The sequence below is a fragment of the Onychostruthus taczanowskii genome, unplaced genomic scaffold (genome assembly GCF_017590055.1).
Source record: "Onychostruthus taczanowskii isolate IOZ18803 unplaced genomic scaffold, ASM1759005v1 scaffold4, whole genome shotgun sequence".
NCBI classification, from domain to species: Eukaryota; Metazoa; Chordata; class Aves; order Passeriformes; family Passeridae; genus Onychostruthus; species Onychostruthus taczanowskii.
The window spans coordinates 6,776,075-6,800,278 of NW_024501459.1; the positions used below are offsets into that span (position 1 = coordinate 6,776,075).

Below are 24,204 nucleotides of genomic sequence, written 5' to 3' on the forward strand. Positions count from 1 at the left end.
AAGAAAGATGGATAGGGACTTTTTATAAGAGCATGTAGTGACAGGATGAGGAGGAATGGCTTCAACCTGTAAGACAGCAGGTTTAGATTAGATTTTAGGAAGAAATTCATTATTGTGAAACTGAGAAGACACCGAAGCAGACTGCCCAGACAAGTTGGATGCCCCATCCCTGGAAGTGTTCGTGGCCAGGTTGGATGAGTAGCCTGCACTAGTGGAAGGTATCCATGCCTGTAGCAGGAGGATTGGAACTAGATGATCTTTAAGGTCTTTTCCAACCCAAACCATTCTGTGATTATGTGGCTTAAAAATCAACTTTTACAGCAGTTCCTCTGCAGCTATTTCCTCTGTCAGGATTTGATCCCACTAGTGCTGAAGTAAATTTTGATACATGTTACAGTGTACAGTGACAACATTATGAAGGAGAGCTGCAACATGAAAGAAATACAGTGGAAAGAGGAGGTACAGATAGGCTGGGGCAGGCACTCGGGCTGGGCAAGCTCTTCAGAACATTATGTCCCACTCAGACAGTTTTAAGAGAACAGTCTTGGGGAAGCGGCGATGCTCTATGACTGCAGTTCAGTTCAGTATGATCAAGTTCAGTTTTCAGCCATTTCTGGACTCAGGAGGAGAAGCAAACTGAAATCAACAGGAGCATTTCCACAGATTTCAGTGGGTATTTAATTAGTCTGTCAATCTCTAAGCTTCATTTTCCCATCACCTCACCCTGGGTAAACACTCTGTTCATCTACCTAGTGCACACATTGACTGGGAAAGGACTGCTTTGTCATTCATTGCTCATTCAGCAATTAGCATGAGGAGTATCAAAATTCTGCTTAGGATTTTCATGCATGTGCCTATATATAACAAGTGAAGGAGGTTGTTTTCCATGTGACCAAAGAAATCTACTGTACTGTGGATTTGTCAGATCTAGATTTGTCAGATCTAGATTTGTCTGCAAAAAGCCCTTTGAAATCAATAGAATAGTCTTTTCCACAAACCTGCTTTTAAGATTTCTAGGATAACATGAAATTGTGGCCTCTTGGAGCTGCTTAAAATCTTAACAAAATAACAAATACAAGACTCAGACTAAAATGTCTTTTTTTTTAAATCATTATCACCATAGAAGGAACTAAAACTTCTCAAGAGCACATTATTTCTGACATAAAAAATAGAAGGATTCTGAAAAGGTGTCCTGACCCCACAAGCTTATCCAGAGAAGATGCTGCTGCATTTTCATATTTAGTGATCACTTGTTTATTCTTAACTCAGCTCTCATGCCATTGGTATTTATTTGTGCTTTTCTACACAGTCCATTGAGCCTGAAGAGTTTAGGTGAAATTAGGTTCACAAGCTAAACTGTTTCCATTGCCTAAATTTTTAAACACTTATAAAGGAGTTTTAAGGGAATTATTAATTTTTGAAATATATCTATATATATATATATACACACACACACTGATATTTCCCTAAAGAGAATCTGCTATCTTTCCAGGCATGGGGCTAAACAGACCCCAAGGAAGACAGAGCATGGAACCTTCTGTAAGCGGTTTCCACAGCATCTTTATCTGCTTGGTTTATTTCTTGTATGCAAACCTGTGCATGAACTTTTTTTTTTTTGTTATTTTTAAACACAATTTGTCCACATTTCTTTTTCAGTTGACATATTTTCATTTCCATTTGTTCATTTCTGGAACTGTTGTATTTTCAGTTGATTTCATAGGTGGACTTGACACATACTCCTACCGACAGCCCCCCCAGGAACATGTTGAGTTAAAGCCTGTAAAGCCTGTAGGTAAGGTTCTGGTCCCACGGACCACATTAATCCTTCTAACTGAACTGAACTGAAAGCTAACCTTCTCCTAAAATAATTTGGGCATCAGATTACTGATAATTTAATTATATTTTAATTAGCTCTTAATTAAAAATTAATCCACCTAACACATTTGAGTAAGGACACTTTGTCATTGATGGCATATCCGCTAAGCAAGGATTAGGAGCTATCACCACGTCTGCCACGTCGTGCCTCATCTTAACACAAGGAGAGGCTCTTACTGAAGGATGGAATTGCTTCCTTGCTGAATTTTTCGCAAGAAAAGAGCTGGTTTAGTGATTCTGTGGCTGCAGAAACCTTAATGAGATTAACTCATTTATGGAAAAGCAGTAGTTTTTACATTTGTCACCTACTTAAAGAAAAAGTTTTGCTGAAAAACCACTTGTTAGCTTAAAATCTGTCTGTAGAATTTCACTGGAAGTTAATTATCTTTTTGTCATCACTTATTTGCTTGAACTATAAAAATCATTTTCATAGATTCTTCCTGCTTTGCTACCTTATGAATAAGGTTGAATGCATATCTATTCTTTTTATCTGGAAAATATTAGGATATGGGGTAACATTACTAGTACATGTATTTTGGCAGAAGCTCATATAACTTCAAGTAGATGGTGTTCCAAAGTATTATTGGTAAACCAGAAGTTGTTAATTTGGAAATTCTTTATGGTTGGAACTTGTGATGTTGGTCTCTGTCTTTAAATTTACCTTTGGGCCTTTCATGCCTCTTAAATGCAGCATGAAACGCACACAGAGCTAATTGACTGAAACTGATTTAATGACTCTATTTTATTTAACAGTTAGAATTAGAATGGGTTGAAGGTTTTTCCTGGTGTACGCATGTGTGCACATGCTAGGAGTTTTAATTTAAAATGGACGATTGCTAAAAATTGTTCGGGGTTGGAACTTGACACCTGAACTTTGTGACTTTATTAATTTTTGCAGGTTTTTATAATATATTTTATTCATGATGCAGCTTTCAATTTGTAGAAATACACAGAGGCAAAAATTTACTAAAAATTTATCTAAATATTTTAGAATATGAAGGCCCAAAATTATGGTGTATACTAGAACAGGAGCAAATAACACATCAAGACAACTAAACAAAGTTATGAACCTTCTGACTTTTGACTAAGTACATGCTCTACATTGAAGTCTACATTTCTTTAGTAATATTTCATTAAATGTCTATTTTGCTGCATTTTCTGTGAGAAAGATGACTGCAAAATGGGGGTTTGAACCTTCTGAATAAGGTGCTAGACTGAAAAGTTAAATTGATATTCAGGAGCAAGAAGGCCACACCTGCAATATTTACACCTCTCCATAAAAGATTTTTATCTCTAAACCTGCATTCAGACTAGCTTTAAGCATCTAGTGCATAAATGTTTAGTACTTTCTTAGCAAACCTACTATAATTAAAGAAGAGAATAAAAGAAATATCCATTAAATACTTACAAATACCTTCCTGCAACATATATGCATTTGTTTTGCAGTAGAAGAGTCACAGCATCTGATAATTTGTTCTTGATAGGAGATTTTCAATAAATAGCTCAGGGGATTTGGAGGTTCTTGGTGATCTTACAATACTGGAGAATAACAGTTATCTTTCCATTTCCTATGAATGTGTATCTTTGTACTGCTGGGAGGGCCTCTCTGGCCTCTTTAATGCTTCAAGGAGTATAAAACTGGGACAGAAATTATATTGGGTTTCCTTTCTAATTGATGTTTTCATTGTATGTACTGAAAGATATAGAGGACCTTTATCTAAGCTGGGAGGGAAATTATGTCAGTGATCAAAGTCTGAGTTAAAAACCAAATTGCTGGAAATAATGTGATCAGGGGATTGTGCCAGAACTTTGTAGATACTTATCTCTCTGCAGCACATTAGCCTTCTTGACTTTTTTTGGTAAGTTAATTGCTATATGTATCAATTATATACACTGAAAATTCTTACTATCTCTAAAAAGTGACTTCTGGTGTCTAGGCTATGCAAAACTCCATTTCAGAGAGTTAGAATTCTCTTAGAAGTGAACATGAATAAGGCTTGCAAAAATACACGAAAAGCCTTTATATATGTTACTTTATAGATGAAAGCTTGTCTGTATTTCCCTTTTTCTCATCCCTTTTATTTCCCTTATTTCATTCAAAAATTAACTAAACACAGCCCACTGAAAATACAGAGCTCTGTGGCCTCATCCAAGCTATGCAGAAGACAGTCTGCTTTTATCAAGTGCTCACATTCAGTATAATGCCTGCTTGGTGCTACCGTAATTATTAATGATTAGCAAGACTAAGATTAGTTTTCCTTCTCACCTCTGAGAATAAGTTAAATTTGAGCTTGTTCTCATGGGGAACAATTTTTAATCCAAATACAAATGATCATGGCTTGCCCGTTTGCTCTTTGTTCTGCCTGTAACTCCATTAGGCTCTGGGACAAGGAGAAGCAGGATCTTTGCCCTCAGCCATGCAGTTTCAGTTAAGATGTGTGTAAGGCAGGAGACAACAGGTGGAGTAGAAAAAATATCATGGTGTTGTGTCATTTGGGACTAAGCATATGGACTGTAAAGAAGACTGCTGTGCCTCTTTGAATCACAGTATCAACAGCCAGGTCGCTCAGTAATATTTAGAAATGCTTCGTGTACTGACATGTAGAAAAGACAGGAGCATGGTGGCTAGCAGGAAAAAATAAGAAGCTACATTTTGGCTTGCATTAGAGATTATTATTATTAATAATTATTATATTATAATAGAGGTTAATAAGACTATATCATAAACATGCTGCAATAAGAACAATGTATTAATATAGTAATGAAACTTTTAATTATAATTGTAATAGTAGTAATAATAATAAAATAAAACTGCTACAGCTTTGAGCAACTCTATCTGGACAGACACTGAATCCCTAATTCCAGTTAGAGATATCCCTAGCCTTTTTAAGAACTATACTAATTTGTGCTTGTGAAATTGACCTACTGTATGATAAACTATGCCAGTGGAGAGGTCAGCACTCCATGATACATGTGTGTGATCCTGTCGTGTTTGTATCTTCTCCTGAGAGTTTATCCACCTTCAAATTGCTCCAAAAGACCAACACAGATTTTCCAAGATTACACAAGTGAAAATGGCTACAGGGAGTCATGTGAGAATACATAGATTCAGCAGATATGTCACTGTGGTGAGGACTATAAATAGTGTGAGTCCAGCTCAAATGCTCATGTTTGTGATCAGATCACATCAGAATTTTATAACTGGGTGCAAATATGTCTCATGCTGTTGAAATATATTATGCTAAAATGAATAAGTATATATATATAGTATTATATGATATATATTATATATAATATATAATAGATATCAATATAATATCTTCTATTGTATGAGCCTCAGATATGCTTTACCAGCTATGGGACTTATCCCAAATGTTTATTGCTTTTGTGGTATGCATAGTACAAAGCTACTGCTTTGTACCCAGCCATTCATTCTTGACCAATAGGTGAGTCTCACAGCTGATGAAATTATTGACCATGTGAAATTTACCCACTTGTTCACTAGTTGCTAACCTCTCAACTTGTATGACTTTACAGCTTATAAATTAGAAGATAAACAAAATAAATTTTCATTTGTGAGTAATTCTTATATCCTGCTTTTTAGGTCGAAGTAAGTAATGAACATGGACTCAAGACTTCTGCTGCTGTAGCTGAAGAAAAAGATTTAAAAAAAAAAAAAAAGACCAACCTTGCTAATCATCGATCTGGAAGAAACCCACCACATCTGTTCCTCACGGCATGTGGATTGTTCTTCCCACAGGCTCAGTGTCATTATCAACATTGTTATTTCGTAGATCCTTGTAGATGATCTTGAATTTTTAAATAATTTACTTATATGGACACTTGTAAATTGTAAATTTTTTTCTTTTTTATTTTCAGTATTTTTACAATGTTTAGTGTTGAGGCATGAAAAAAAACCAATCTGTGAAAACTAGGAGGAGGGTGCATCTTTCTCAAAAGTTCAGTATTTTTTGACTGAGAGTATCATACTGTGCCTGGTCAAGATTGTGTCAGTAAACAGTAATTTTGACTCCAAAATACACAGCAGGAGTCAATCCCTAACAGTGATCAAGAGATCATTTTGATGCTGTCTTTAGAATTCACAATGTCCACTCCTTGCATTGTTTGAATTGCTGAATGCAGTAGGGATTGATTTATGACTCTTCTTACCCAGATGTTCAAGCACTAATGTACTCACCTGATTATTGCAGTTCATATATGACTTCTCCTTTCCTAATCTCTTTTGCTCCAAGTCCATCTCGAGTAGCTGTCTCTGATTTGAAGAGAAGTAGGATGACTGCTGAATGGATGTCCGACTCTAGGAACCCTTACACCCAGGGCTGTTTAGATGTCTGTGATTTGCACATTTTTAAACTCCTTTCCTCCCTTCTCCCAGGAACAAGCCAAGCATGAATGTACAGTACAAGGCACCAACCGAAGCCTTAGAAGCCTCCGGGGACTAATTTTTCTCTTAATTTAAAAGTAAACAAGCAAAACTGAAAAATGTGTGTAAAAATTTGTAAAGTTATTTGTAAATACTTCTAGACAAAGAACATGTATGTAACTGTGGTATTTTGTTTTCTATTCTGTCACCACTAGCATAAAGTGATACACAAAGCTGTATTCTCTGGAGAGCTGGCAGTCTTTTTAACAGAACACTTTGTTTCTTTCATCTTAATTACAGTATGAAGTGCTGTGTAGATTTGTATGCCCCAGAGAGCCTCATCTCTCTGCAGAGCCTATGTGCCTCAACACTGAGCAGAAACATCATGAGGGTTTTGAGTCTGTGGTTTTGCACTTTCCTCACTTAAACATTTCATTGGTGGGACAGCCAGGAGGGCTGTTCCTTCTGATATGTATTTCTCTACCTCTGCACCAGAGGCTGAACAGATGCCCACAAAGTTCCTCCATAGGTATCCTAAGAAATCTTCAACTCATCTAAACAACATTCAGGTCCTGAATTTTCAGTCTTCTCTTCTATCATGTATTTTCAAGTCTAAGCAGGTGAGAGCTAGAAGAGAGCTTGTCTTGATTCTTTCCCTCCGAAAATCTGTGTAATTTACCAATATGAACATACTGGGGACGCTAATAAATACTATGGAAGTAGTCTAATATTTTCAGGTGGCAAGGGTCTTGTGGTACATCCACCTGCTTTCCAGCTGGTTAACTTAAAGACCTCACTGACTTTGGAGAAAACACAACCTAAACTTTGGTTAACCTTCCCTGAAACTGAGTATGAACTAAGTATTAAGACAAAGTCAACAAGAAATGGCAACTGGAGAAAAACCCTTCTTTAGTGTTTCTGGGGCTGGATATAGCTCAAATAAAAGCCTTCAGCTGAACCCAGTGCTGCCCTCAGAACCAGGTGGGAAGAATAAGAACGAGTGCTACACCTCCATTGATGGCACAGGCTCAACACACAGTTCTGGCAGGGGTTTGGAAGTGTGTGTTTGATTTTCTGCCAAGGCATGTCTGCTGGACCATGCTTTACAGATTTGTCTGAATGTGTCTAAAACCTGTCTTTCTGTAGGTCCTTCAGAACTGTGTACATGTCACAAAAATTCTGCAAAGACAGGAACTGAGTTCTCTTCCACTTGAAATATCTATCACATTTTAGCCAGGGAACACAAGCCAGTATATCCCAAATACACTTAAAATCTCAGAATCAGTGAGTGTGCCATCTGTCTCACTTAACAAACAGAACAATCCTGATTGAGAAGAATTTGTCTTCATTAGGACCAGCCAAAATGCAGACTGAAATGCCAAAGGAAACTGTCATACTTTTCTAAACTGAGACACCCAAAATAGTATCAATCAACCTGAACATGTTGGGGTAAAAAAATCTTGAGAATAATAAATGCATTTGACTGTTAATTGCTGCATCCTGTAATATAGTAGGACATATTGGTAAACATTTTTGTAGGAAGCCTTGAGTAGTTCCTTTATTTTTGTAAAACATGTTTTCAGTAAGGTGTTAGGTGAGTCCCAGATCAGCCAGCTATGTAGGAAATAAATGTTGACTCTCTAAATAAACTTGGATAGTTTTCTTAAGCTTAACTGAACCATGCAATTTCAGGAAATGACTAGGTTTGTACTGCAAAACAGAATTTGCTGACAGTCTTAAAACCTCGGAGATTATCAGTTGCTACAAACTGTTCTGGTGGCATTAATAAGTCATACTATTACACTGTAGGGCAGCTGAAGATCTGTCCTTTAAACTTTTAGACTTTTTTCCTTTTCCCAAGTTTCTGTTTAATTCCAGTTTTTTAGAGAAACAGATTTGCCACAGTACTTTAGCTGACAGTAAAAGTGGATATGAGACTGCAGAAATATGGCATTACATGTTCACTAAGGACGGAGCCAGGAAACTGAACCAGTTTCTTAAAAGAGTGGCTGATGGATCTTGAGGATCTGAAAACAAAAACTGTAGTAAGAAATTAACAGAATTTTTGCCTGGTGCAGTGACAGACATACCATGATTATACATTACAGATTGTGGAATTGTTGGTTGGACTCTTTCATATCCATAGAGATTTTTTACATAAAATTTGAAGTTTTTTGAAATGCAATTTTGATGTGAAGGAACACTCTAAAATGAAAGACTTTACTGCTTGGACTGACTGAAGGGTGTTTTTTTAGTGCTAAGGCATGATATTATAGAATATTGATATTATTATAAGATACAATAGTAACTATTATAGTAATTGTCAATAGAGCTCTCTCAATTAAACCCATGGGAATTGATGCCTGGTTTTATCCAATAACTGCTTTCAGTAGTGCAGGTGATATTGTCCAGAGAAGAGCAACAAAGCTGGTAAAGGGTCTGGAGCACAAGTCTTTGAGGGGCATCTGAGGGAGCTGGGGTTGTTTAGGTTGAAGAAAAGGAGTCTCAGGGGTGATCTTCTGACCCTTTACAACTCCCTGAAAGGAGGCTGTAGCCACATGGGGTTCAGCCTCTTCTTCCAGGCAGCTAGTAAGAGGATGAAAGGATATCGTCTTAAACTGCACCAGGGGAGGTTTAGGCTGGACATTAGGAAAAATTTCTTTACAGAAAGGGGGATAAGGCATTGGAATGGGCTGCCCAGAGAGGTTGTGGAGTCACCATCCCTGGAAATGTTTGAGGAAGGGCTGAATGTGGCAGTCAATGCCCTGCTCTAGTTCATGTGGTGGTGTTTGGTCACAGGTGGGACCCAATGATCTCAGAGGTCTGTTCCAACCTGTTCTGTCATTCTGTGATTAAGACGACATTGTTTACTGTATATTATTAATTGGAATTTGAAGCTGGGGTATCTGGTTGCTGGTTAGCACGAGACAATACTAACTTTTCTTATTTTATGACAACACGTAGTTGGGTCACTAAAAAGCCTGTAGTTCTGCACCAAAAAAATGGCAGATTTTAGCCCAAACAACTTCAAGTGCAGGTTTCTTCATTCACAGCTGCCATGCAGGACTCTTCTCCATGTTTGGATCCTGAATTTCACCTCTTCCTCCAGTTGGCCACAGTTCAGGCATTGCAACAGCATTGTCACCTCCAAGCACCATATTGGCAGATGCAACCTTTTTCTCAGCACTGACTGCAACGTGTTTCCCTGCACCCAGCTGCCTGCCTGTCATTCATGTGGGGAGTGGCAGGTTGAAAAGGCCAAACCAGCAATCTATCAAGGTCCATTAACAAACTTTGACAGTGGAAAACAAAAATTTACATCCCAAACTAATTGGCTTGCCTCCTTCCAGTATCAGCCTCATCTGGTTTAATTATAACTGATTACAACCTGGCAGCTTTTAAACAAAAAAATTTCAGGTTGGAAAATGTCCCTTCCATGTTAAAGCTTCAACATCAGCAGGAGGTTTTTCACAAATCAGTTCATCTCCTGCCTGCTATGTTGGGCGTTTGGACAGAAACCTTCTTAGTGCCCAGCACAGCGATGGGGTTATGTCGTTGCATGCCACAATAGCACTTTTACAGCAGAGTGGCCAGGTTGCATCCTGAGATCATACCAGATGGGTTAGGGTTGCATAAGGTGGAGGGTGCCCTCATCAATACAGCCCTAAAGTGGTCTCTCTCCTAACTCTGCCCAGGGAGCTGACTATCCCTGAAACCATAACTAGGGATCAGCCTGAAAGGTTTGTTAGTTTGCAGAGGCTTCTTGAGCAAACTAATACATGTGTTATAGATAATGGGGAATTCAGGTCTGTGAAATTTTTCCTGTAAAGAAGATATTTTATATCAAGACTACTGCTGCAGTGTTTGCCCCTTAGAGATTTGTCTGCATTGCCTGCTGGCAGAGTGCTCCCAGCATGTCAGCTCTGATCACCCAGCATTACCAGCAGCACCCTGCTTCACTGTAAGGGGACACAAGGCAGTTCAGGACCCTAAATAATTATTTAGCAGCTAAGGACACAGATCTAGCCTGTACTGCTTGCTATTTGACAGCTACATATAAGTTGTGCCATCTTCCCCGGGCTGACAAACATCTTTATTTATCTGCTGATAAATGATGGTTTCTTGACATAATTTCCACTTCCTTCATCGAAGTCACAGTTTGAATGATTCTCTTTGATTTTAAACAAATTAAACATCTGGATTTAATTCCTGCTTCCACATGAGTACCTGCTCATCAGTCACACAGCACAGTCCTGGATGTGACAGCTTTGTGGAATAGCTGCCCTTGCATGGTCTGTTGCCTCTCAGAACCAGCAACAGACTCTGAAGATAGTCTCACTAAGCAGCAGCCATGCATAAATAATCCCAGGAATGCAAGGAACATTCTCCTTGTTTTGCTTATTCCCCTAGGACACAATATCACTTCTTCAAGCTTTCTGTCCCAGTTTCCTATTTATTTCACACCACCCAAATGCAACCATGCTTTCAAAACACTCCTGTAAGTCAGTGCCAGGCAGACTTGCTAAAGCTTGAAGTTTAAGTTGGCTGCCTGTGATTCATGAGTAATCTAATTTCTCATTTTCCACAACACTGTGTACCTGCCCAATTAGTAAAGCATCATACACAAGGAGGGGTTGCATCCCCTAGGACGTGATGTGTTTGGAATGAGAGCTGTGCTACACATGAGCAAAGAAATCAGCTTCCTGTGTTGGACCATGCTGTTCATAAAATGTCACTGGTATGTTCTTATAGTGCTTTATCTGCATAGCCAGAACCAGGGTGACAAGCAGGCTGAGTCCCAAGTGCTGGGGCAAATGCAAGCCAACAACGTGTTTAAACAACCGTCATCTCATATTTATAGTCCACACTGCAATTTCTGGGTTTTCTCTTGGCAAGTAAAGCTGTCTGACTGCAGCCAGATCTTGAGGTGTGTGATCATGAGGAACCTTCTATGCCACTCTTACACACACACACACACACACACACACACACACACACATATATATATATATATATTAATAGTCATGGTTTTGTTTCTAAAGGTTTTATAATTCAAATAAACCTTTTTTTTTTTTTCCTGAAGTTTAGAGGAGGATATGTCTGGGCTGCTGCAGGAAGTTTTCCTCCAAGCATTTGGAGGTTTGGAGAATAACACCAGTGGAGATCATTGCCCACCCATGGAAGCACCCCCAGGACCCATCCTGGTGCCACTGGCTGGCATCTCTGGGGGAGACCCAAGTTGTGACTGTCACAGCAGGGTCTCCTGAGGAATACCAGCAGCAGTCTCCCGAGGAATACTCCTGGAAAACCTCATGGGACACTTCTCCTGCTGTGCTGTGGGGCTGCATTTACCTGCCTTTAAGCCTTGGTCCTGGGCTGTGGTGCCCACTGATGCTGTGCTGTGGTTGTGTCTGTGCCTGGCCAGCGTCCCCACTGACTCCAACAAAATACAGAAACCTCATGGGACACTTCTCCTGCTCTGCTGTGGGGCTTTAAGCCTTGGTCCTGGGCTGTGGTGCCCACTGATGCTGTGCTGTGGTTGTGTCTGTGCCTGGCCAGCGTCCCCACTGACTCCAACAAAATACAAAAAGCTGATCTCAAAAAATGAGTCCTGATGTGCTTTTGATGATGAAACATTAAATTCATGCACTCTGATAAAGATATTATCTAAATTAGGACTTAATTTAGGGTAATCTGTGTGCTTGGGGAAATACTAAACTCAGGTATATATCTAACAGATGTATAATATGTGTCTGATTTAAAAGCCACTTCTATTAATCTGTCTAGCTAGTAAGAAATTAGGCTAGTGGCTAGTTTAATCTCATCAAACCTATTTCACATCGCAATAATCTGAAAAGAAAAATCAAGCCTGGACAGGCAAGCACTGAAAAAGAGATTTGGGAAAAGAAAGAAAACAAACTTAGAAAAGGCAGCACACTAAAAACAGAACTCTGTAGTTGAAAGCAAACAGAACAAAACAAAACAAAACAAAAATTTTCAAGCAAGCACTGAAAAAGAGATTTGGGAAAAGAAAGAAAACAAACTTAGAAAAGGCAGCACACTAAAAACAGAACTCTGTAGTTGAAAGCAAACAGAACAAAACAAAACAAAACAAAAATTTTAAAAAAGTGAAAAGAACAGTGATCTTTATTTTTGACATCATCCTGTAGCAGAATGTTCAAAATTATTATTTATTAGAATGAAAAGCATCACAAAATACAAGCACACAAATACATATCTCTGTCATTGCTTTTCTAATAGAGTATGGTTTATGAAAGCTCAACTAATTTTACAGCCTGCCTTTCCCCATTAAAACCTAATATGCCAAGAAATATGATGTACAAAGGAATATTAAAAGGAAGGTTTGGCTGCTGTTCTGCTGAGCACCTTGTGCCACCTCATGGCTACTGGAGGAAACACCACCACACTCAGTGCTGTGTCAGAAATACAGTAGAGGAATAAAAGTAGCACATCTGAGTTATTGGTATATATTGCTGAAATGTCAGAAGTCCCACTGGGATCAATCATTGCAGAGTGCTAAATCAATCTTTGAATTATATATAAAGACAAAGCGTTGTAAAACACATCTCCTTTTAACAGTTGAATTTGTACCTTTACTGCAAATATACTGCTAACATAACATATAATTCAATATTGACCTGGTAGCAGCCCATAAATGCCACCTCCTGTGGAGTTTCTGTGTTTAGCTTGTTTCAGAAGGTTGCTGTTATCTGGAAGAACACACTGTTATCCACTCCAGGAAGCATCTCTTTGCCTCTTTAACAACAAGACATAATGTTTAGTTACAACTGGATAACTAACATGAAATTGCAGTCTTGGATGTATATAGCATACATTTAATTACCGAATTTGGATTTTACCATGACCTTAAAGTGCTGAGATAAAAACCACCCAGAACCTCAGTAGAATATGATTTTCACTTGAGTCAAGAGTTCACATGCAAAGACCAGGTTACATTTTTCCGTTAGAATAAATTATACAAAATAGAAATGGAAGCTGAATTGATGTGACCTGGAGTGCACAGTCAGTTAGGTGATGGCCAGACTCTTAGTTACATTAAAGTTACTTTGGAGAAAATGTTTGTTAAAATCAATGTGTTAGATTCAGATAGCTCATGCATGAACAGAAATAAACCTACTTAAGCTTGGGCATTTCTTTATACAAAATATTGAAGTTCAGCAGTCCAGGGGCCTAACATTAGCAAAGGAGCAGGAGGAAAGGAGCTGTGTCTCTCTTGCTGTCGTATGAGGTTTGTGATAATCAAGCTCTTAATTTGGGCATCTCAGTCCAACCCAAAGTCAGAGGAATGAGAAACAAATGTACTTCCCAATCCTCTGATTTTACTTCCTGATCTTTCAATGAAGAATGCTTGGCTGCAGAAAATTCAGAATACGGTCATTTTCTGAGCATCTCAGGAAATGGAGATAAAGTAAAAACGTATTTTAAAAAAAAATTATTGATTAGGCACACACACATGGCATCATGAGAAGTGGAAATGAGGCATGAAAAGATAAGGTCTTCAGAGTTTTTTCTATGACTTGGTTAACTCACAAACAAGATGACCTATCCAGGACCCATAAGAAATATCTGCATAGCTTAAAACTCCTCTTCAAGAGAGAACCACAGTCTTTCACCCCGACAGGTGATAGAGAAACCTTACCTGGATTATCTGTCAGCAAGAGATTTATCGGATAACTTTTTGTAAAAGTTAATGTGAAAGTCTAGCACTGTTTGCATTTTTAATATTCAGATTCTCTTATTAATGTAACTGAAGACAGGTCTGTGCCCTGTTTTTGATGCACATTCAGAGATAATAAAATACTTTTGATTTATATGTCTAGAAAGACTGTGGATGGATTCTATCCCTCTTGTCCAGGGAATGCACTTCTTGGAGCAGTATTCTGCAGCACAAAATTACTGATACATTTTGGGATTGTCCTCATTACTCTGTCTTGCCAGAAAGTCTGTATTCTTAAAGGATAACTTACTATGCAAATAAATTAAAATGCCAGCCTCATCAGAAAAAATACTAGTTATTTCCTGCTCACAAGCAATTGATAGCGACAGCAAAACAAAATACTTTGGTTTAATAACGTTTTTGAAGTAATAGAAATGTTTTTATTCAAAAATATTATAAACTTTTAAATGCAGAAGTATCTAATCACCCTGAAACTTCTTTCCAGAGGTTGCTTAAGTAAGGAGATCATGCACAAAGCAAATGCGACACTGGAGTCAGAATTTTCGGATAGTAAAGAAAGCTATAATATAAAGCTATATATAATATATATAATATAAATTTTAAAAGCTATAATAAATAAATAAAAAGAAAGCTATAAATATAATATATATATAAAATACAAATTTTAAAAAGCTAAAAGTCCCTTTTTCCCTTACTTGCAGCTTCTGGAGCTGATTTGGCCAGCCATGAATAATGTATTGTAGGACAGGCTTCCTACCTTTTGAGGTCTGTTCTGTTCATCTAATGTAGCTGTTATGACTCTCAATCTGCTCTGCGTGACACATAATTGTGCATAACATTAGGTAGCATGTAGGAAGTGGGGACTCCTTAATAAATACAATTTCTGCTTCCAAATTACATCATTCCAAGATGATATCCTAGAGATGACTGGAATACACACTCCAAAAGTGATCTTCTGAAAGCACTCACATCCCCTATAATGACATTTAAACAAATGATGAAAACTTGCTTGGGCCATTGCATCAGTAGTTAATAGTATGTACATCTGTCTTTGTCCTTCTGCAGAAGAATGAAGATTCAACTTCCTCTGTAGATGTGGCTACTTATTTGAACACAGCTATTACTCTGTGTTACCAGTTAGTCCAAGCCTAACTGGAAAACCAAGAAGAAAATGCAGGCCTTTTCTCTTTGTGCTAGGAAAATGCAAGGTGTTCTGCTTGCCCATATCTGCCACAGACACTTTAAGGGAACAGCAGACACTCTGGGACTTTTCTGAAGCAGTGCCACTGCTGCTGAAGACCTCAACCCCATGGCACTCATTGTCTTGTGGCTGTGACGCCATGGGACTTGCACTGTCATGTTTAATCACTTGGCATCACACACTGTGGAAAGAGAATAATAATAGCTATGTTGCACTTGCTCACAAAAACAGAATGTTACTCAAGTTGGCTTATTTCATTTAGCAGAGCTGCTGACTACCAAGCATGGAAGCCACAGTAGTAGTTCCCAGGCCACCTTCTGGATTCAATTTCCATTGACTTCAGATGCTCATGTTGCTGCAAAGACAAAGGACCAAGGCTGTACCTCAATCCAAGAGCAAACTTGCGCTGTCATCAAATTCCTTCATTTTTTGTCTTTTCCCCCAAATCTAGTCTGGAGAGGGGTCCAGGGTCTGTCCATGGCTGTGCTTGGCAAAGATGAGGGCACAGCAGCTGCTCAGGCTCTGCATCACCCAGAGCAGCGATGCAGGACAGGGCTTCAGGAACCAGCCCTCGCCCAGCACGGCTGTGGCATTGCCACTGTCTCCTCAGAATGGTTTTCAGTCAGGCTGGCTCTGAGTCCTGGCAAGGCTGGCACAGGCCAGGACAAGAATTTTGAAAAACGTTGGAGAAAAAGGCATAAGAAAGACATTCTATATTCAGATGAAAGAGGCAGTTGAGAAAAAAATATGCCAGTGCAGGCTGATAGTGAAGCTGCCCACTTATATAAAAAAATATTTGTACTTTTTTGAGTGTGAAGATTATATGCAACAGATTGTGCTGTTTTCTCCACACAGAACTCTAATAGGTATTCTTTAGAGACAAATGAAGGAATTTAAGATATTAGGTGCTATACATGAGCACATATAGCTGTAGGGCATGGGGTTTTCTTTTTCATTTTCAGCTGCATAAACTAATTAAGCATAAAAGAGTTCAGGAACTAAAAATAGCTTGTCATTTACAGGACTAGGTTTTACCTATGTCTCTTTTTCCCTCAGGGAAAAAGTAAGAGATGTTAAAAATAAATCCAAACAAAAAGAAAAGAAAAACCACCAAAACAAAAAAAAAACACTACAAGTCACAAAACCACCCATGGAATAGGTTAAAAGATTCAAGTAGAAACATACAAGTCTTCATTGTAGTTAAGAGTGCTTTCAAACCCTTAAAGAAGATTGAAAACACTATAAGGAAATCTGACACAGTCCTCAGGCTCCCCCAGCTTTGCATCCACTTCAGTGCTTAGACAAAAAAATGAGCACTAGTACTCCGTGTGCCTGCTGCAGTTACACCTCATAACATCCTATTGCCCTCCCCAAAACTCAGTGCTATGTAGGTTTGCTGTTATTTTTGCAACATCAAACAAAACCCAGATGAATGTATTAAATGTTTTTACAAAGCAGACAAAAAGACGTTGCCAAAAACCACACTGCAAATAAAAGTTGTAGGGGGAAAATGCAGTGTAAAGAGTATAGTATAGCAAAACTGAATTTAAATTATGGAGATCCTTTGTGTATGGCTACTTCTTGGTCATTTCCCCCTGCCCAGAAATTGCACCGGCTTGGCACCACTTGGGTTCATTATTAATATTAGTGCATTAACTTCGATCCAGCTGAAAACAAACCCTTGATCAGTTCAGTATGAATATGCAGACTATTGGTGCAGTAAAATTAAGTCTGGTGCTACAATGCACCTGTACCTTGGACACAGCATGATCAATGCATGTGCTTATTTGGGCAACCCTGGACAGCTATAGGAAATTGTCTTTGAAACCAGCCCTAGTGACAGTAATAAAAATCAAGACCTGGACCCAGCAAGACATCTGGATAATCTCTACAGCTTTACACCTGTCAGCTTCTGTAACTCTCATCTGCCTCTTCAGATGAGTCTAGCTCACTCTGGCCCACACATCTGCATCAGGTCCTGGCTACTCCTGCAAGGTGTGTGGGAAGCCCTGGAGCAGCTGTAGGTAAAGACAAGCCCAAGTCATACAGGGTTTGATGTGAAAATTGATTTCATACTTCACAAATGAGAAGTTACATGCTCCAGTCTGACCTTTTTCTTTAGTGAAATAACATCTTTGCCGTGTGGCGCCAATGACTTCCCCTCCATGGGCTAAGGGGGTTGACTGATGGAGGGGGGAAGCTGAGCAGTGCACAGGTAGAGGGCCAATGCCTCAGAGAAAGACATTTCTGTGATGTGATGGGACCTGGTATGGTGGAATTACTCATCAGAGTGGTACCTCGTCACCACTTTTTCCCTTATGGAGGCTTGAAGAACCCCACAGCATTGCTGCTACACAGCAGGCTCACTGCTGCAGAGTTAAGGAATTCTCCTGGAATTTTACTGGTGGATGGAGATTCCTAACACTGAAGGTCAAATGATGAATAACTATTCCATCCCCATCCTCATCCACAAGGCTGGGATTTCCATCTTTCAGACACTGGCAGGCAGGCAGATGACTGAAAGCCACAGGTACATGTCCAAATCAACAACAAGGGTCAGCTGGAAAGTCCAGCACCTGAAGTAACACAGCGTTCACCAGCTGCAGCTGCCATGTCTTGCTTCAGCTTCCATCCAGGAGCTAAGGACCAGCTTCTTTCATGGTCCTGATGTACTCTTTCTCATTTCCATGTGTTTGCTCCATTACAGCAGCTGTCCCAGCAAAGCTCAGCATGCTCATGACTGTAGAAATGTACAGCAGCTTTCAGCAGGCAGAAGGCAAACGCAGTCAGGGGAGGGTGGCAACTCACTGCCAGCTGCGTGGCAGGTCTGGATGAAGCTGACCCAGGCTGGGCTTCCTCCCACACCTGTGTGCAAGGATGCTTGTGCCCAGGAAGGGTTGTGGGCTTTCCTTGCCCTTGCAAGAGGGGAAGGGCAGTGCTAAGGCATGGTTCAGTTTACTGTAGTTGTGATAGGGGGTGTGTAGCTGGGAGCCAGCTGGGATGCTCACCTGAGTGATCCCTCCCTGGGCTGTTGTCAGACACCAACACCAGCAGACAGAGCATCCTCCTCCATCTGAAACTCCTCACAGGCTGTCATGCTGTCCTGCCCATCCTGGCACTGTTAGACCCTGATGCTCAACACACCATGATCCAGGTTCCAGGCTGCTGTGCAGTCCTGTGGCTGAGCCAGGGCCCCATCTCCAGGTGGAAAATTCCACATTGAGCTGAGGTAATAACCAGGATAAGTAGCCCAAGGATGTTGGGAATGACCCAGTCTGGCTGCTGTTACTTAGCCAGTGTCATTCATCACACCAAAGCAGCCTGCAGCTTAGCTGTAATGATCATAATAAAGCTGTTTGGGACAAAAGAGGAAAGATTGGGCCATAATCAGAAATGTCTAGAAAGCATCAGCTTTTTCTACTGGAAATTTTCATTCTCAAATTTCTGTAGTTAATGGCATCAAATGAAAATGCTTTGCAGATGCATAATATACCAAGGCTCAGAGAATCTGAGAACAGCAGATGGCTTATACACATCTGAGGAGCTTTTTAATAATAAACAAATAAATAAAGATTGGAGAGGATTGTCAGTCATGCATCTTGTTAGATGTTTAATCAGGCAGCTGAGACATCCCCATTTTTAATTGCCTTTATTTTTCAGAGCCACGGTCTAATTTCGAATTGCACAAATGAAGCTCTTTAATTTTTCTTGTCTGGTTTGAAGTCTTAGTATCTAGATGATAATTTATCAGGAAGTTCTGCAGGACACAGAGAACAAGATAAATACCAAAAATTCTGCTACACATGAAAGTATGAGATCATGTTTCATTTTAATTACTTCTCGTACAATTAATCATCCATCTGTCTGCATTATATTCTTCAATATTATGGCCCTGAGTTAAAAAAAACTTTCACTGAAGTCATGGCAAGCTTAGCAGGAGACAGACTGTGCCAAAGAAATAAAAATGATGCGTGGTAGTGATTTAGGGGCTGCAGCAAAGTTGATAAGAAAAGCGTCAGTCTAGACCTTGATTTACCATATGGGGTCAATCTGTCTTGTAACTGAAAACTGAGCAGGACAATCAAGCTCTGCTCTGAAGGCAGTTTTGTTTTGGTTTGTTTTTGTTTTGTTTTGTTTTTTTTAAACAGGATTTTTTTTCTTCCCACAGTAAACCCTAGCCCTAATGGCACTGTATAAACATGCTCCCACTCCCCAACCTGGGGACAACTGATCCCAGCAGACATCTGCTTCATGTCATCCAGAAACCTAATAGGTTGGGAATTCAAAATATACACAGGCTTTCTCAGCAATGACACTGTATGGAGGAGCATTCAGTTTCAGACAGTGCCCACGAGGTTTATCGTGGTCACCACCATCCTCCTTCAATACGATTTCTACATAGAAGTAATGTCATTGTGTTACATAGGTACTAATTTTGTCTTATGAAGAATGAATTTTAAAAGAGCATTATTTGACAGCTAAGAACCTTTCTGAATGTCACTTTAAGTCCTTTTGAACAGCAAAGATACATGGCAAGGTTTGTGCACGTGTCTGCACTCACTGGTGTGGCAGTGCAGGATATGAGCCTCTGGCTTGCTCTTCTCTTGGGAAATCGAAACTCTCCCAATTTGTCTAAACATGAGTGAGACATGACAGAAATGTTGTGTTTAGTGAAACCCTGACTTGTCAAACCTCACCTGGCACGTGACTTGTATTCCTGCCCCACGCAGTTCTGTGGTCTGACTGCCACAGACAGCCAAGCCTCAGCGGGAGACTGAGTTTAGCACCAAAGTCCTAGAGTGACCATCACTATCCATGCTGAGTACTTGCTGACAAAAGGATAGTATATTATACAATATCCTGGACCCTGCAGTCAAAATGTGCAAGTGTGAAATCTGGGAAAACAAGAGATGCCCAGCAAGCCCTGCTGTTCAAACAGATGTTAATTGTCTGGACTGGTATTCCCCATCCTGATGTTATGCAATTCAGCTCCTCTTAAAATAAAATTAAGGCATAAAGATACATGCTTCATCTCAACTATAACTTTTCCCTACTCACTTTTAAGCATAGCTTAAAAGCTACAGTATATTGTCATCTCAAGTTTCACTTTTTGTTAAAAGAGGTGGAGATTAATCCAGAGGAATTCATTTAATGTGCCTGACTCCCTGGGTGTGGAAAACAAAGAGAAAACAGCTGACAGATTCTAAACAGATTTCTTATGGAAACCTTGCAAACACAACTAAGGGAAGGCAAGTCTTGACAGTTAAGAATAAAAGGAAATGAAAGACATTTATGTTGAAGTATTATCTTGGGCTGTGACGGCTTGAGCTTCAGCTTCAGCTGACACAAATTGGCCAGGGAGCTACTGGGCTTGCTCAAACATCTAGTGTGTTCATGGAGCCAGTTCCCCCATTTGCAGGCATCTGAAGCAGAAGAGCCAGTAATTTGGGAAGACTATGGTAGCTGTTGCTGCAAGAAGTAGTAACTGCTGCTTCGACATTCTGGTACAGTAATTAAACTCCCTAAGGAGCCACAAGGTAGCACAGTCTGCAAGAACCTAAGTGGGAAAACTACAGGGATGGGAACAAACTCATCCTGAGTTTGATGAGAAACCCAAGTAAAGTTTAAGAGCCTTGGGATGAACAGTGAACTAGCTTCTGTTTCTAGAAATAGGAAAATTTTGTTGTGTTCAGCTTCATGGTATAAATCACACAGAAAACTGTTTTGGTTTTAAGTCCAGAAACAAAAGAATTATTGGTACTTTTTGTTGAAGTGGTAGACTGAGAGGCTCGTTGCAAATGTTAATGAGAAACAGTCAGTACAAATACCTCAAATTAAAGCAAAGCAGATAATAGATCTCTCAGGTTTCTCTCTTTTACTCAGGAAGCCCAAGACATTGTTTAGATCTGCTATTAGACCCTGCAAAGGTCCTCCATCAGTGGTACTGTTGCAGTGTGTTTTATATGCTCTAGCATTTTTAAATTGTAAATTGGTTTGTTCCATGTCCCTTGTTTGCAGTGGTTCTGCCCTGGTTCTCTCTTCCCTCGCATGGTACAACAGTTTAAATGAATGAATTTAGAAATCTACAAAAATTGAAAGAATTAACTTCATCCAGGGTGAGAATGAGTTTGGCCAAAAACTTTGGAGTACTTCCACTCTGACACGGCTCCTTTGGAAAAATCTCAGAAATTGTCTGTAGCCTCTTTACTTTGTGTCTCCTCCATAATGCTACCAACATTATTATTAATTAAATCTAATACTATATTAAAAATTGGTAATTAATACAATAATAATGGAGTAATTAATCAAAGCTGTATGTTCCATTGTCTTTTGAAAAAGCAGGTCCTTAGGATTATTAGTACAAGACCTGCTGAGTAAATCCCGGTCAGGTACAGTCATATGAAGTTCAAACTTCCTCTTCTGCAGTTGAATTAAGGTCATTATAACCAGTTTATATTGGTGCCTCAAGAAGTCACACAGAGCAACTAATTTCCTAATATGTTTCTAGTTAGAAGATTGCTGGTTTAGTCTTTCTGATCTTGCTGATCTATTCTTCAGAAAAATTGTAAGAAACTACACACATATAACATCAGGTCTTAAACCTGCATACACAGAGTGAAAGAGATCATCAAAGGCAGCTTGTGAGCTACACAGTCACAAGCTGCTGTGATTTAACGCCAAAACCCCACACAGCCACTCACTCCTCCCACAGAGGGGTGGGGGGGAGGAGAATCAGAGGAGGAAATCTAAGAAAATTCATAGTTTGAGATAAAGACAGTAAAGCATCCCTGAATTATCAACCCTGTGTTCAGCACAAATCAAAAATAAGGTCCCATCCAAACTATGTGAAGAGAATTAATTCTACACCAAAAAGTAGCCCACAGTATTCATCCCAGTTATTTTGATGCTCAGAAGCAGCAACTGCTAGAATTTACCCCTTTTAACCTTTTGGGGTTTCTGCTTTTCTGCTTTTCATTTACAGGAGTCGTAGTTGGGAGGGATGTTTATTAACTACATCTCTGAAAATCAGATAATCGCAAGATTTTTGCTTAAGTCTGGAGTGAATGCTTTGTGCAAGTGCTCCTCCAAATAGTGACAGCTATTTTTAAATGGTCTAGGCTTTTTTTTGGATTAAATTGTCTTGGAAATTTTTTTGATTATATAAGAACTAAAAGAAGAAGCTGACTCTTAAAGCATACTGCCTACTTTATGAAACAGATATAAACATAATGAGGAAGTGATGAAAGCTGGAACAGTTTCCTTATCAACAGGTGGCTCAGGGCAGGATAAACTGCACTATTTGCCCTAAAAATAAGCAGTGGATTAGAGAAGAGGCCTGCCTTGGGGGAAGACACAAGGCTAACAGGGAAAGGTAATCAGTCACTTCACACTATCTGTCAATCTGTCTTCCACATAAGTACCCAAACCATAATAATTTGAAGAGGCACTTAGAAACCTTAGTGGACTTGGACCCTAGCCAATTGCCATAGCCTTTCTGGTAACACCATCACCAGATACATTAATGGGAATTCCACAGTAGAAAAAAAAAACCCAAAAGAACCCACACAACCCCAGATAAAACGTTATTTACTGCAATAAAAATGATTGAAACCTTGTGTACATCTTCCCACCTCAAAGCCAAACATTCTTGATTGAGCCCTGGCATGCAGACTTCAGCCACCTGATTACACACACGGCTATTCCTCTTTCAGGGCTCCTGGCTCATAAGGGAAATGCAGGATTAACACATAAATGGGAAATTATTCCTTATTGTTCTTCCTCATTGTTCAAGCCATCCCCGTACTTTCCTCACTGTTCCAAGGACAGAACCATCATGCTCCTAAGAGGCCATTAATTTCTATAGAAATCTCCCCAGTACAGTCCAGCTTTCAAGATTGTTTTGCTGAGCAGCATCCACAGCAATGAATATGGTGGCACTGATGCTAAAGGGGAAAAGGTTAAAAGTTAACCTAAAACTATGGTATTCAACATAGAAGTGCTTGGAAGTAATCTCTGCTTTGGATTCACTACCTTGTCAGGGAATTTTGCATATCTTATCAGCCCAAAATTGGTGGGGGTTTGGGCGAGTCGTTTACTAATTTGTTTTTCCCCACAATGAAGCTTGTGGGTCAAGCTCTTCCTCTTACTCTTTAACTCCATACTTACAGCACTTACTCAGGATGTTTCTTCCATTTAATTTCTTCCTTACCTGCAGGAATTCAAACTGGTCTTTCCTGCCTCCCAGGCAAAGGTTTTCTGAGAACAAGTTCTCATTTCTTCCCATCTAAGCTTTCTGTCCTGTTCTGCATGAGCTAGTTTCACATTTATAGAAAATGGAACCAAGACAGATTCTACAGCTAAAGGGGAGGAACAGCCACCTGGAAAGACAGATGTAATTCCAGCCACCTCCAGCTAATGCTTGAATGCTTTATATATTCACTGAAAACAAGATTTAATCCCAGCTGAATTAATTGAATGCTCACAGACTCTCTCATGGAATCCTGCCAGTATGCTCAGTTCTGATAGTAAGATTCCAGTCCTATTGTCTCCTCCCTTCTTCTTCCCCCACATCCCAAACACCCCACTACATACCATAGTACAGTAAATATCTTACTCAACTTTAGAGACACACAACCACACCCAGTTACAAAATAGCAGAAAATACTGGTTCTTGGAGGCCATCTAGTGGGAAGAGCAGAAAACTCCAAGGAGGAAACTATTTCAAACTTTTCTTTCTTAGAGATGATTTAATATGGTCTGCAAGACACACATTACGGTTACCTTGCTGATCAGTGGATGTTCTTCCCACACAGCAACCAGCAAGTTAGTTAGGCTCATACACCAGGCTCAATAAGCTGTGAGTATGGTCACAGGCTCTTCTTCTCTCCCCAGCATTTCTAAAAACCGTGTTAGGATTTCTGTCTGTACAATGAAAAACCACATTGCACAACACAGAGCAGAGGAGAGGGCTTCCTAAAAACCAAGTTTTAAACTCGCTGTTAGGTGACAGCTAGAAAATTCTGG

General features: G+C 39.5%; 1 protein-coding gene across 1 annotated transcript in view; it reads left to right on the forward strand.

The window, feature by feature from the left end:
- Positions 1-6,494, forward strand: part of NKAIN3 (sodium/potassium transporting ATPase interacting 3) — a 335,631-nt gene extending 329,137 nt beyond the window's left edge. Inside the window, exon 6 of the mRNA XM_041412864.1 lies at positions 5,480-6,494. Within this exon, the coding sequence (XP_041268798.1) occupies positions 5,480-5,493 (14 nt within the window). The 3' untranslated portion in view covers positions 5,494-6,494. The remainder of the gene's footprint in view (positions 1-5,479) is intronic.
- Positions 6,495-24,204: the final 17,710 nt, after the last annotated feature.